Raw genomic sequence first — 14919 nt, forward strand, 5'->3', positions numbered from 1 at the left:
GTCAAACGACCTTCTCTGGGCTATGATGTTACTCGGTTTAGTTTTTCAGTCGGCCTAGTCATATGACTGAACAGGAATCCAACACCACATTCAAGACGATACGACCCAAAGGTTAATTGGGTCACTCGAAGCAACCTAAATATTTTAGTGTTGCTCATGGTCTAATCCACTTCCTCGGATGGCCTTTTAATTGAGAGAAAAAAACTTGTGAGCTCACTTAACTATTATTTGGGCCTTTAACTTAACCCATTAGTTAACCTACTTAAACTTACCTTATTGGGTAATAGGCTACAAGATAAATTGGTCCCTTGTCTCTCAAAGTGAGAGACGTCTCACCGACTCTCTCTCTCGGCCGTTCTTGTGTGTTTTCTTCTACCACTTTCTCTGCCTCTTTGTGACTACTATCTTGGTGGTGATATTATATGAGTTTTCTTGCACCTTTGTGGTCTCCAAAGTGAAATATCTCATTGGCAACCGGAAGAGGAACTTGGTATTTTCTTGGGTCGTTGTTGTCGGCTTGTGGTGTTTGGAAGTGGGTATAAATTGAGCCTGGGTTATCTTTGGTGATCAATACATCTTCTGCAATTTTTCACCTTTCAATTAGAAATCTCATATGAATTATTACAAATTTCGTTCTTTATATAGTCGAAATATGTACAACATTTATAGAGCATGTGTAAATATTAATTTTATGAATAACATGTAACCATGTCTAAAGTCAAAACCCTTTTGATCAAATCCCCCAGTCCAAAGATTCGACATCCGTAAACAAACCCAATTATCAAATTGGAGACGACAAACCTAGAGTAACATTTAGACTTGTAGAAATCCCGTAATTATTTCTAGAATTATGGGATGATTTAATAACCATATTTAGAGATTAGAAATATCTTTCTCTCCATGTTTAGATAGTTACCTTTTTTTTATTCCCGTTTGTATATTATATATTGGTGCATAAGTGTGAAAATATGACATGTATGAAATAAGATTTTCTCTAACTCACTCCCAGTTTACATGGTGTCAGAGCTTGGTCGTTTTTGGCCTAGCCGTCAACCACTAATGGTAGAACACGTAGAAAATAGTAACAAGTTGATGACACCAGAGCCTCAAATCAGCGAGATAGAATCCCTCCTGTCAATGGGCTCAGGCGGACTGGACAGTTCCTCATTCCAACTCACCATGGAGAAACTGGATGGAAAAAATTATGGAGAATGGGCACAATCAATTAAGCTCATTATCAATGGGAAAGGAAAACTCGGGTATCTTATCGAAGAGAAGCAACAACCTACCTCAACCGACGTCATTTCTCTACGGAGATGGAGGTCTGAAAATTCATTGGTGATTGTATGGTTAGTTAACTCCATGAAACCCGCAATCGGAAAGACATATTTATTTCTTCCCATGGATGTATGGGAGGCAGTTTGAGATATGTACTTAGACACGGAGGATTCTTCCAAAATTTTCAAGATTAAGAATAAGTTATGGCAGACGAAACAAAGAGACTGGGAAGTTATGGAATATTTTCTAAAGACGAGCTCCTTGTGGCAAGAACTCGATCAGAATACTAAAGAGAAGTGGGATTGCTCGGTTAACACAGTACGATACAAGAAGAAATTAGATAACAAGAGGGTCTATGAGTTCTTGGCTAGCCTAAATCGAAACTTGGATGACGTGAGAGGGGGGATTCTGAGCCGACGACCACTGTAATCGTTGAGAGAGGTCTTCGGGGAGGTGCGCAGAGAAGAAAATCGTCGAAAGGATATGTTAAACAGGGCTGAAGAGGAAAAAAGTGGGTTTGCTTTAAGCGGTCGGCCCAAGTGATGAAAAAGGCCGGACCTAGCCATGGGATTAATGGATTGGATATTAATTACTCAAAATGGAATGGGCTAAATGAAATGGGTCCATTAAATAAAAGAAATGGACCTGGAGCTAATGGGCCCGGTGGAAAACAACGGGGACGTCTATGGTGTGATCATTGTTGTAAGCCGAGACATAAAGAGGATACGTGTTGGGATCTACATGGAAAACCAACTGACTGGAAGCCAAGAAAAAATAGTAAGAATCGAGGGTACCAAGCTTGTGCTGATCCGACTGAAGAAAAACATAATTCTACTCAGAGTGGTGCATTTAATCCTGAACAACTGTACAAATGTTCTCAAATTTTCTATCAACTGGTTCGTCAAGTTTTCTAGCCCACAAAGGTAACCATTTGAGTGCGTTACACACAATCACTCACTCGAATGCTCCCTGGATTATTGATTCCAATGTGTCTGATCACATGACGAACTCTTGTCATCTTTTTTCCACATATTCCACCTGTGCTGGTAATATTAAAGTTAAAATTGCAGACGGATCTTTTTTACCTGTAACAGGAAAAAGGAGTATTCGTATCTCTGACCTTATAACCCTGGAGTCTGTCCTTTATGTTTTGAATTTATCATGCAACTTGCTGTCAATTATTAAATTAATAAAACATTCCAATTGCTCAGGTAAATTCCTCTCATCTCATTATATTTTTCAGAACCTGTCATCGAGGAAGACGATTGGCAGTGTTAAGGAATGTGTGGGGCTTTACTACTTTGAAGAGGTTGATATGAGTAAACGAAATCAAATTGCAACTTGTGATTCTGTTTCTACTTCTAGAAATAGCGAACCTATGTTATGGCATCTTAGAATGGGTCATCCCAATTTTCAATATTTACGTCATATATTTCCTTCATTGTTTCCTAATAAAAAGATATTTGATTTCCAATGTGAAAATTGTGAACTAGCAAAGCGTCATCGTAATCCATTCCCACAATCTACGTACAAATAGTTGAAACCATTCACCTTAATTCATAGTGATTTATAGGGTCCATCACGCATTCCAAGTCGAACTCACAAAAAATGGTTGGTGACAATTATTGACGATCATACTAGATTGTGTTGGGTTTATCTATTAAAAGAAAAGTTCGATGTCAGAACTGTGTTCATAAACTTCCATATGATGATTCAAACTCAATACCAAACACAAACACAAATTTTACGTACTGATAATGGTACAAAATATTTTAGCACTACCTTGAAATAATTTCTCAAAAAACAAGGAATAATTAATCAAAGCTCTTATGTCAATACTCCCCCAACAAAATGGAATTGCTGAACAAAAGAACAAACACCTCCTAGAGGTAGCTCATGCCTTACTGTTCACAACAAATATGCCGAAATATTTTTAGGGGGATGCCATCTTAACCTCTGCATATCTTATAAATAGAATGCCCGGCCGAATTCTCTCCTTCAAATCACCTTTCCAAATGCTTCAAGAATCATTTTTGTGTTCTCGCCTTAATTCAAACTTACAAATCAGAATATTTGGGTGTACTGCCTTTGTCTGTATACACCCTCATCATCAGAGTAAACTCGATCCTTGTGCACCTAAATGTGTCTTCATTGGATACTCGTCCACTCAAAAGGGCTACAAATGTTATGATGTACAAAGCTAATGGGACAATAGAATGGTACAAGGCTCGTCTTGTTTCAAAATGATATACACAAACTTACGGTGTTGATTACACAGAGACCTTTGCCCTTGTAGCAAAATTGAATACTATCCAGGTTATCTTATCCTTAGCGGCAAACTTGGATTGGCGTTTCCAACAGCTTGACATTAAGAATGTGTTCTTGAATGGAGAATTGGAAGAAGAAGTCTTCATGACACTTCCCCTTGGTTTTTGTAAAAGTGATGAGAGAAATAGGGTGTAAACTTAAAAAGTTACTGTACGGCTTCAAACAATCACCAAAAGCATGGTTCACTAATTTGCAAAAGTGTTAAGAAGTCAAGGATATCAACAAAGACAATTAGATCATACTTTGTTTTACCAACTATCTAAAAAGGGGATGAAAACAATCTTAATTGTTTATGTTGATGATAATGTAGTGATTGGAGATAATATAGTAGAAATCGAGAGGCTTAAGAAAAGCCTAGCCACAGAATTTGAGTAGGGATGGCAATTCGACTCGTCAGTTCGGGTCGTCCGTAGCTAAGCTTGGGAAAAGCATGAGCGGCCGAGCTCGAGCCGGCCCGCAAGCCTAAAAAAATTTAGGCAACAGCTATTTAAAGAAGAAAAAAAGCGAGCTTGCCCGACTCTACCATAAAGGCCCGAGCCAAATGCTCCGGTCGAACAAAATTTTTTTGGCTTGGCCTGGCTCAGGCTCAAAAAAAGCTCGCTCACTTTATCCGAGCTAGCTCGGCTCATTGACATCCTTAAATTTGAGGTAAAAAACTTGGGACATATGCAATACTTCCTAGGAATGGAAGTGGCCAGATCAAAAAAAGGTATCAGTGTTTCACGAGGAAGTGCATACTTATCTCCTTATTGAGACGGTATGCTTGAATGCAAGCCAATTGATACACCAATGGAGGTAGGAAGAAAGGATAAAATCACAGGAAAGTCAGTTGAAATGGAGAAATATCAGCGACTGGTTGGGAAATTAATCTATCTTTCTCACACTAGACCAGATATATCTTTCTCACACTAGACCAGATATTGCATTTGTTGTAAGTGTGGTAAGTTAACATATGCACTCTCCAAAGGAAGCTCATTTAGAAGTAGTGTACAAAATCTTCAGATATCTCAAAGGTACCCTTGGAAAGGGACTATTCTTCAAGAAAAATGAAAGGAAAGATGTAGAAGTTTTTACTGATGCAGACTGGGCTGGTTCATGAAAAGATAAGAGATCAACTACTGGCTACTGTATCTTCATCTGGGAAATTTAGTAACTTAGAGAAATAAGAAGTAGAATGTGGTAACCAGAGGTAATGCTGAGGCTGAGTTTAGAACGCAAAGGTTTGTGGATAAAGAAATTATTGGATAAATTACAGATTATGGTAAATCTTCCAATCAAACTCTATTGTGACAACAAAGCAGCTATTAATATATCTCTCAATCCAGTCCAATGACAAACACTTCATCAAAGAAAAGTTGAAGAAGGGATTATATGCACGACTTATGTACCTACCAAAAAACAAATTGTAGATTTCCTCACCAAAGGACTGCCACAACAAAATGATCCAACTTGAGAGGGAGTGTAGAAATCCTATAATTATTTGTAGAATTATGGGATGATTTAATAACCATATTTAGAGATTATAAATATCTTTCTTTCCATGTTTAGATAGTTACCCTTTTTTTTTTCTAATTCCCATTTGTATATTATATATTGGTGCATAAGTGTGTAAATATGACCAGGGCTGGTCCTGTGATTATTGAGGCCTAAGGCGAATTCCATAAATTAGGCCCCTAGACGAAATCGACGTAAATGCAAAACTCAACGGTATATCATTCGACCTATTGCTAACTTAAAACTAACATTAAAACAACCATCAAATATATTATAGAAAAGATTTATATTATAATTTAACAAAATCAACCATGTTTGAAACAATTAGTTAAATAACCAATCATATAAGCAGACCAGACCGCAATTATATAAGCCGACAAAGTTTCAAACATTTTCAATATCTTCAATAATAAGTTAGGGCATGACATTGCTTACCTGAGAATCGAAATTTCAACGAAAATTGTGAAATTACACCCTTGACAATTTCACCGTCACAGCTCACAAACTAGAAATAAAAATTTAAATAAAATCAAAGATTTTAATCATAGAGTGAAGGAACTTGTGGCGAGTGTGGAAGTAGTAATTAAGAATCAGCATAATTGACTAAAAATTTATATACTACTTTAACTTACACATCATCAAATTTAAGTAAAATTAAATTTAGGGCATTGTCGCATTGTAAGAAGTTATCCAAATAAATTGATTCAATTCCTTCAATTAATACCGTAATAGATCTGCATATGATTTGACAATCATACATTTATAGAAGAAATTCATAAATGTGTCTTAACATGCCTAATGCCTTAGGCAAATACAAATTTATGAACAAAACAATGGATAAAATATGGTTTGAAGTGAACAGATCATGGTGTCCAACTGGTAAATGGTAATCATGCCAAAATACCAACAATCAAATGAATTATATACAATCCTACCTAATTCGCTAGTTTCCCTGAAGAGAAGACACTGCACTTTTATTAGTTTATATTTGAGTATTTGACATTTTGACTCTTCATTTTCCTTCCCAGACAGAATCCCAGTTTTCATGTACCATAGGAACCAGATGAAGTCACCACTAAAAATCTAAAATCAAATCTAACAATCACATATATATAATAAAGACAACTCAGTTGATAAAATTCATCAAATCAATGGAAAAAGTTTAGAACCGAACCGAAGAATCAAGAATGGAGACAAGAGTCAAGACAACTAGAGTTACCCTTTACTAATACTAGACAAGGAGTTGCTGCCTTGCTGGAGCTGCGGAGCCTAGAGGCAAACGACGGCGTATGGGGGAAGGCGGACTGGTGGTGGCGGAGTGAGTGTGAGTCAAGTGACTGGAGTTATAGAGACGAGATGAGGCAACGATTAAGTCATTGTTGATGACTTCTCTCAACAAACTACTTTTATAATCACCGGGCTGGATTATTTTGAACATCATATTAGCATTTTTAATGTTGATATGAGTTTAGTGTTTAAAGAAGAAGCGAATCAATTAGTTATAAAAATAATCATTTGAGGTAAGCAATTAGTGATATTAATTTTGAAATTGGATGACTCAATATAATAATGATAAAAATAAACAGTTCAACTTTGTGCAAAGAATATCAGTAATTTCCACCAGTAAAAAAAAAATTAAAATAATTTTAAATCAAACAAATTTATATTGAAAAAATTTAGAATAGAAAAAAATTTCTCTTTTGAAGGAGAAAAAAGAAGTAATTGAAAAAATTAAATTCAATCACAAAGAGAAAAGAATTTTCAAAAAATTTATCTATAATACAAAAAAAAAATGTAAAAAAATATATTAATAAGTAATTTCCACCAGTAGAAAAATTGAAATAATTATACATTGAACAAATTTTAAATGGAAATATTTTTTTCCTTTGAATGAGAGAAAAGCAATAATTAGAAAAATGGAAAGATTCTCTTCGTCCACAGAGAGTATTTTTTCCTTATTTTTTAATTAAATTTTTTTGTTCATATTATAAGTTTTTTTACTTTGGATTTACAATTCTTTTTAATTCTTTTCTCTTTATGATAAATTTATTTTTTTCAATTTTAATTAAACAATATTAATAAATTCTTTATTTCATTTTTGTTGTTTAATTTTTTTGTTTAATTACATAATATTTTTTTTAATTTGTTTTGTTTATATTATAAATTTTGTTTTCTTTTTAATTCTTTTCTCTTTATAGGCTGAACACATTTTCTTTCCTTAAAGGAACTACAAATGGATGATACATGCGTCTTTGAACGACTGAACAAATCAACAATCCTCTTTAAAAATGCAAACAACAACAGAACTGTAAACACTACTAACTGAACCAAAAAGACTTCAAACATATCCAAAGCAAAATCTTGTAAGCCTCATTATATATAAAAAACAATGATCGAAAAATTTAAATTTCTTAAGTAGATAAGGGTAAAGAAAGAAAAACCTAACTAACTTTTACACACTAAACAAAAAAAAAACATATATTACATTAAATAGAGCCAAAGAAAATAAGAAATAAATCCACAAGAAAACAAACATCCAACAAAAACATAAATTTCATAGCCATATCCAAGAAAAAAATAAAACTCTAGCTAGATTTTCACATATATACAGAGACAAGAATATACCTCACATCTAGGTAGAGAAAAATGAATCAAGCTAAATTTTCATCTATGCACAGAAAAAAAACTACTTACCTTAAATAAATCTAAAAAGACTTAAAAACAGAAATACAATCAAAATTTTTTTTGCAAGAACATACCCAAAGATAATCGTTACAAATTCAAGTTTTTTTTATTACTTATAAATAACTTGAAGTGATTTTTTTACTTATAAGTAACTTTTTACATTCTAGATAGTGTAATCTTTTTATTAATATTTAATTTAAAAAACTAAATATATCTAAATATTTAACTTAAAAAATTTTAAATTAATATTTTTTTACTTATAAGTAGTGTGTGAAAATGAAAAAAATATTGCAGTGGAAGTGATATTGCAGTAAAACGGTGTGTGAAAATAGTGAAATGGCTTGTGAAAAAAATGTTGCAGTGTAATTGAATAGAATAATTTATTGTTGCCAAACCAATTCCAAATGAATTTAATGTAAAAACCTATATGACAAAAATGAACAGTAAACCTCACATTCTCTCTTTTAAGATAATGATAGATGAAGGTCATTTTCCGCTATTATTTCTCTATTTTAGCTATTGTAAAATCCATTTTTTCACGATGATTTTATTCATAAACTTTATGATGTATATGTTTTAAACATGTCATTTAAACGAATTCATTGGTTCTTAAAAGTATTATGTTAAAATATTATCGTTTTGTTTTACTTGTTTCCAAACAAACTATGTGTTTACATGTTCCAACCTATATACCTTCTGCCTATGTTTGGCCACCATTTTTTTGAAAGTTCACTTTTTCAAAACTCATTTTCCAATTAAACATTTTTCTCTAAAATTATATTACATGTAAATCGAAAATTTTTCAACAACACATTTTTCAAAAAATCACTATTCTAAAACTCATTTTCTCCCAAATTCCCTTTAAAATGGAGCCCAAACTAGGGCTTAATTATGAAACATCATCGAACAAAATCATTTCCACTGTTTACTCGTTTTCAAATATTGAAGGGCTTGTCGACACGTATTAGGGTTGAAAGTGAATATTAGTCGACAAAGTCTCCATTTTTGACCAATGTTAAAGAGATTTTCCTGAAGCCCGTATTAATGGTCACCATCTTCTTGGCATTGTAAATGACATCCAGTGTTCTTCATTTGCGAAAATATTATCTCATTTGCAATCTGGAAATACAGATAACGTGGCGAATATAAATTCAGCTGTTGAGCTTAAAGAGGCAGGGATTTCCTTCAATAAGTCGGAAGATATTAGTTCATTTCATATTGAATTCAATGAAAAAGCAATGATCATTCCAGAATGGGAAATTTCTGATTCAACAGAATCATTGTTCCGAAATCTGATGGCATATGAGTACTACCTCACAGGCAGTCCTCAAAAATATGTGACCGACTATGTATTCTTTATGCATTGTCTCGTCCATTCCCCTGAAGATGCAAAACTTCTGCGCCGTTGCGGAATTATTAGCAACCTTTTGGGGAGCGATGAAATGGTTTTTCATGTAATTCACGAGCTAGGCAAGAATATCATAATTTCTGATGAGTTTTCGTATTCTAATATTTTCAACATTGTGAACCATCATTGTGGCCACAGAAGGAATAGATGGACGGCAATATTAAGGCGAAGATATTTCAACAGTCCATGGGCACTCATTTCAGTATTTGCTGCTATTTGCTTGTGCTTGCCATCATATAGGCTACGTTTGCTATTCTCTCGTATTGTAAGTTACTCCCTAAGTCTTGCATATTTTTAACCAAGTATTGCAGATTTTAGCCTCTATTCGGCATATTTATTAATGATTTATAAATAGAAATTGGTCTCATGAAATATGTAAATAATAATGACTAGTAGTTATGAATGTGTGGTTGAAATTAATATTTGACTTTGCCTTTGAATTCATAAACTTATATATAAATTGTATCCAAACGTAGGCTTAGTAAGGAAGGACTCATTAAGCTATTAGGAAGTGACCTTGGATTGTTTCGGTAAAAAGGGAGCTTTTACCTTTCTTAGAAATATATTACGGATACATCTACTCTGTGACAGTCACTTGATCTACTAAGAGAAATTTATATTTAATTCCAGTTGTTTAACTGCGTACATGTTATTGCAGACAATGATCTCAAGAAGGGGAACTGATTCTAAGTATTTGAAGCTAGCAACAATGTATGGTAACTCCAATTACTATCAACTTCAAGGATGACACAGAGCCTAGAATATCCTGAATTATATTAGTGTTTGAATTTATATGATGCCCAGTACATTGAATGAATTCTCAAAAATCAAGATTCAGCTACATTCTACTGAGTTTTAGTGTAAGGAACAGTGCTAAACCAGGTTTCTCTTTAGTTGTTCTAAGCAGATCTTGAATGTTTGCATTTGTTCTTTCTTTGCTCTTAGTTTCATATATGTTTTCTAGGAAAGGTTCTTACGTGATTATATTCACTGAGCCATTGAGCTTTAGACACTATAGTTCTGTACTGTACAGGATTAAGCGGTAATTCGAGTTAAATCATCCGTTCACGAAAATTGAGTTCGCATTCTTGGTTGTTTTATAAGATTCCAACCTATCCCAACCTACTTCATTGCAAGAAGATGTATTAAAATTTAGAATGTTTCTAACAAAGGCAACCTTGACTTCTGGGTGGGAGATTGGCAAAAGACCGAGGCTAAAGGATATTACTTCACAATTAAAGCACAAATCAAAAGTTTCGGATAAACCTATTCAATCCTCTCTAGGTTGCTCTAATCATAGCACAAATCATATATTGTAAATCCACTCGAAACGTCATAAAGAAGTTTAGATATCAACGTTAATTCTAGCTTCCATTTCCAAGCATTGCAAAAGGAATTTATGAAGTAATTTTGTGTTCGAGAAGGGTCTAGTACAAGAAGTTGAGATCATAAACATAAGATCTAATTTTGTCAAGTTCAGTATAGTAAATATGAAATAAACGATAATAATACGTAATGACGGAAAGAGATTCTGAGCTGATTTCTTCATTCATGAAGCAAGAGCCCATGTGCATTACGTAAACAAATTCCCAGTAACTTATTTTTCCTCTTAATTAATTCTTTTTCAACTTTTTCATTTTGTACCTTTGTGATTTTGTTGAGATTCTATTGCTAGGTACTTGTTGGGACAGCATAATCTCGAGTTTATTTAACATATAATTTGTCTAAGATATGGTAGACCACTCAGTGGTTCATTTGAACGTCTCGGAGCCTAAAGACCCCATCACAAATCAATATAGATGGAAAGAGGAAAAAAGAATTGAAATTGGAGTATAAAGACCCATTTGTCATTTGACATAGCTTTTGAAAAGTTGAAAACTATTTGTAAGAATGAAAAGCTGCGTTTAAACATGTTTAAATGCGTTTTTGAAAGAATTTTATCTGGCAAAATGAGCTTTTAGAGGTAGTTGGCTTAAGATAGTGTATTTAGGTATATTTCACTTCTCGAATACACGAGTGATTTAGGTTTCGCATAGTTTTTAACCGGCCCTCTTCCATCTCTTTAGGCCAAGTATTCTAGCTCTGGTTGAGTGTGCAAATTGGGACTAGATTTGGCTCATCTTGTCAACACAACATCTCAGCTAGATTCAGAAGTCAACATATATCTTACTATCTCATGATTATTCAGATCTAGAAAAATTTTAACAAATCAACTACATGGATAGGTCAGAGCATGGTGGATAGCAAATTTTTCTCCAATCATGGCCTCATGTAGTCGCTAAATTTTTTGAGTACAGTTTGTTAGAAGTTTTGACTCAAATTAATTTATTTGTATTAAATAAAACGAATGTTGGAAGATAAATTTTATTTATTTATTTATTTTTGGTAGAATCAACAAATTCAGTAACATTTTGAGGTCCTACCGAAACACACAATAGGGGTTCAGCATTGCCCCTACTCGATATAGTATCAAAGAATGTTTTCAAACAAGGGATGTGAAAAACCTTACCTCCTTAAGTACATGGGGAATTAAATTAATGTAGCTTACCGTTGTACTTATTGTTCAAAATGATATTATAATGGTGACTTGGTAGTTGGGCCACATTTTGGGCCTTATTGTGGATGAATCAAGTGAATGCGTATAAAAAGGAAATTGGTGGAGGCATTTTTTGCCCATGCGATCCGATGGAGTCCACACGCGGGAATTGAGGCCTTTTCCCTAATTCCCTCATGCCATGCGATCGCATGGGTATGAAACTAACCGTTATGGCTTATTTTCTAGTCTGTTTTGGTGTCTTTTCATTAATGTATTCCAACTTTTCGTGAATAATTGGCTTGATTTCATGGTGTATTATTGAAATACTATAAATATGAGTTAGTATTCCATTCTCAATCAATGAATTAACCCAAGAAATCCATATTGTTACTTCAAATCAATGAGATCATATCAAACACTTTCAAGTTTTCTCCAAGTTCATTTTGAAAAAAATTACATAAACTTTAGTATTCTTTCTTTAGGCTTGATAAATCTTAACTATTTGCCATTTGAATTATTGAAAACATTTGAAGAGGAGGCAAATATCATTAGATGACAACGTTCATCAAAGTCTTGCAAAGCTATTTTATTTGGTGTTTCCATCTTCATGTCCATTGTTTTCCAACACTTTTCTGTATCAAAAGCATGATGTTATAGAAACTCATATCGAGTTAGAATTGCTTTGCCAATAGTAATTCATCCACAGAAATATGAATGATTCAAACCTAGAGGGAAAGAGCTAATAACATCGTGCTAAATAAGAGACGAAAAATACTCACTAAAAATTTAATCCATTTTGACGGAAATGATTTAACTAAATCTCACATGTGAAATTCGACATGTATGAGTCATATGGTGATCTTATTATTGCTCTAGACAAAGCAATTTGATACGCAGTAAAGTTTAAACCTTAAAATAAATAAATAAATAAATAAAATCATCGTTAAACCATGAAAAAAGTAAAATTATTTTTAATATTGTATTTTTATCTTGTGTGAATATTTATAAACATTTTGTAAATACATATAGGCTGGTTTAGCGTAACGTCTGAGAAGTCAAAATGAACATTTGAGAGACACGGATTTTTTTTTTTTAACCCATTTGACTAAATTTATGACAGTGTTTCTTTTAGTAGAAAAGTTTTATAGGAAGTCAATCTAACGTGACTTTCTCCAAAAACATTTTTCGAATAAAAAGCACTTTTGAAAATTAGTTTTCAAACAAAAATTAATATAATTTTCTAAGGGCTTCTACAAAATGCAAAATTCATGTTGAACAGGCCCATTATATTATTAATTGGACTTTTATCTAAAAACATGCGCGAATAAATTTTATTAAATTGAGAAAATTAAAATTTACAATGTTCTAATTTACAAAAGAATCTTAAATATTGAGTAGCCTTTATGAATAAGATCATATGATCTTAAAAAAATTGGCGATATTTGTCAAACAAATTTAACATTGGTGCAGGACTATGTTGCAACAAGATGGTATCGGGCTCCTGAATTGTGTGGATCATTTTTCTCAAAGGTACAAATCGTTTCCCCTTTCTCTTCTTATTATAAATACCGACTTGTAGAAAGATTTGATTTCCTCGTGCCTTCATTAACTTGCAATTGATATATGGAGCATTAGTTGTATTCTTGCTGAACTTTTTGACAAGAAAACCTCTTTCTCGTGGAAAAAATGTGGTTCATCAATTAGATCTCATGACTGATCTGTTGGGTACACCGCTGCCAGAAACCATTGCAATGGTGTGTGCTTGTGGTAGTTCATTTTATTGAGGGAAGAGTGTCATAACTTCAAACATTTAATTATCATTTTTGTATGTTTACCTATTAATTCAATTCACAGAAAATATATAGAAAGTGGTAACTAAGAATGAAGAAGTTAAGGGCCTGATTTACTTTGAAGCATCAGAAATTAGAGCCATAGCACTAGGATATTTTGTCTTTACCAATTAATTTATGATTGTTTTTATTCTTTTTGTTTAGCTAACTGAAATTGAAAATCAAAGTAAAGGTAAGATATTTTCCACAAAAGGGGGTGTAATTAAGGGAAAAATCTTGGTGGATTATGTAAGTACGGAAAGGGAAGAGATTCAGTCAATTTCTGCTGCTTCAAATTCTTGAAATAAGATTACCAGAACCTGGATTCTTTTCATTTTATTTGCATTAGAGGGCTGTTGAAAGGATTTTGTATCTTTGCTTTCGTAATTTGGATTTTTCAGTCCTTCGTTTGAAAGGGTGGTCATAGAATTACAGAAGAGAACCTTTTTTTTCGTTTCAAGGTACTACAGTTCTATCATTTTTCTTTCTTTCTTTTGTCTTTTCTCTACAGCGTGTGGTAGATTTTTCTTGATCATGATAGAAGATGAGAATTGGATAGTCTTGTGAAAAAAATGTGCTCCAGAAAGTTTTCTTTAGTTTGTCTTTTTAACCATGAAGTTTTATACTAGCTTCATTTTCTTTATACATAGGTCATATAAATATATTTGGGGGAGAAATAAAATGTTGAACCATTTGATAATTATGTTTTATAGATCATATATATTTGTGAGAAATCTTATGAATATTTCTGTACCAAGTAGTGCAAGAACACTCAATCATATAGCATAATTTGATAAAAGTGTTGAGAAATTAAAGGGATGGAGGCGAAGCTAATAAGATTAAAAAGTTTGTTGTAGTTTCGCATTGATATAGCATGGCGAAATACCATAAGAATTGGAAATCTGTCCCTAATTAGGTTCTTCATTTGTATATTCTTTATCTGTTCTTCTGATCAAGTACACCCATCACTTAGTCTATCACTCATTTCTGTGAAGATAATAAAAACTCTTTTCATTTTCTGTATAGATAGGCTGAAACTCAGAGCCCAATGGATTGTCTCATCTGCACAGAAGTGAAAGCTGTATACACATCTTGTACAAGTGCTACGAAGATATCACCAGTTATAGTAACATGAAGAATGTTGCCTTCTCTTGACATCGATTTTATGTGCGTTCAATTGAATTTCTATCTTCCCAATTTCAGCATTGCCATTTCTTAATTTTTTGAAATTCTTTCTTTCTTCTTCCATTAAAGAAAAGAAAAGTTGGTGCACCATGTAATGTAACTACTTGAAAAACTATGATCCTCTGCTAATGTTTTCCAGAGTATGTGTTATATTCATTGTCTTAGAATATGATCAC

General features: G+C 33.1%; 1 protein-coding gene across 1 annotated transcript; it reads left to right on the top strand.

The window, feature by feature from the left end:
- The first annotated feature begins 8651 nt into the window (after positions 1 to 8651).
- On the top strand, positions 8652 to 10052 carry LOC111406745. Its single transcript, XM_023036126.1, has 3 exons — positions 8652 to 8746; positions 8807 to 9458; positions 9852 to 10052. The coding sequence occupies exons 1-3, from the start codon at positions 8652 to 8654 to the stop codon at positions 9939 to 9941; spliced, it is 837 nt and encodes a 278-aa protein (XP_022891894.1). The 3' UTR covers positions 9942 to 10052.
- Positions 10053 to 14919: the final 4867 nt, after the last annotated feature.

This window comes from Olea europaea, chromosome 1 (assembly GCF_002742605.1).
Source record: "Olea europaea var. sylvestris chromosome 1, O_europaea_v1, whole genome shotgun sequence".
NCBI lineage: Eukaryota > Viridiplantae > Streptophyta > Magnoliopsida > Lamiales > Oleaceae > Olea > Olea europaea.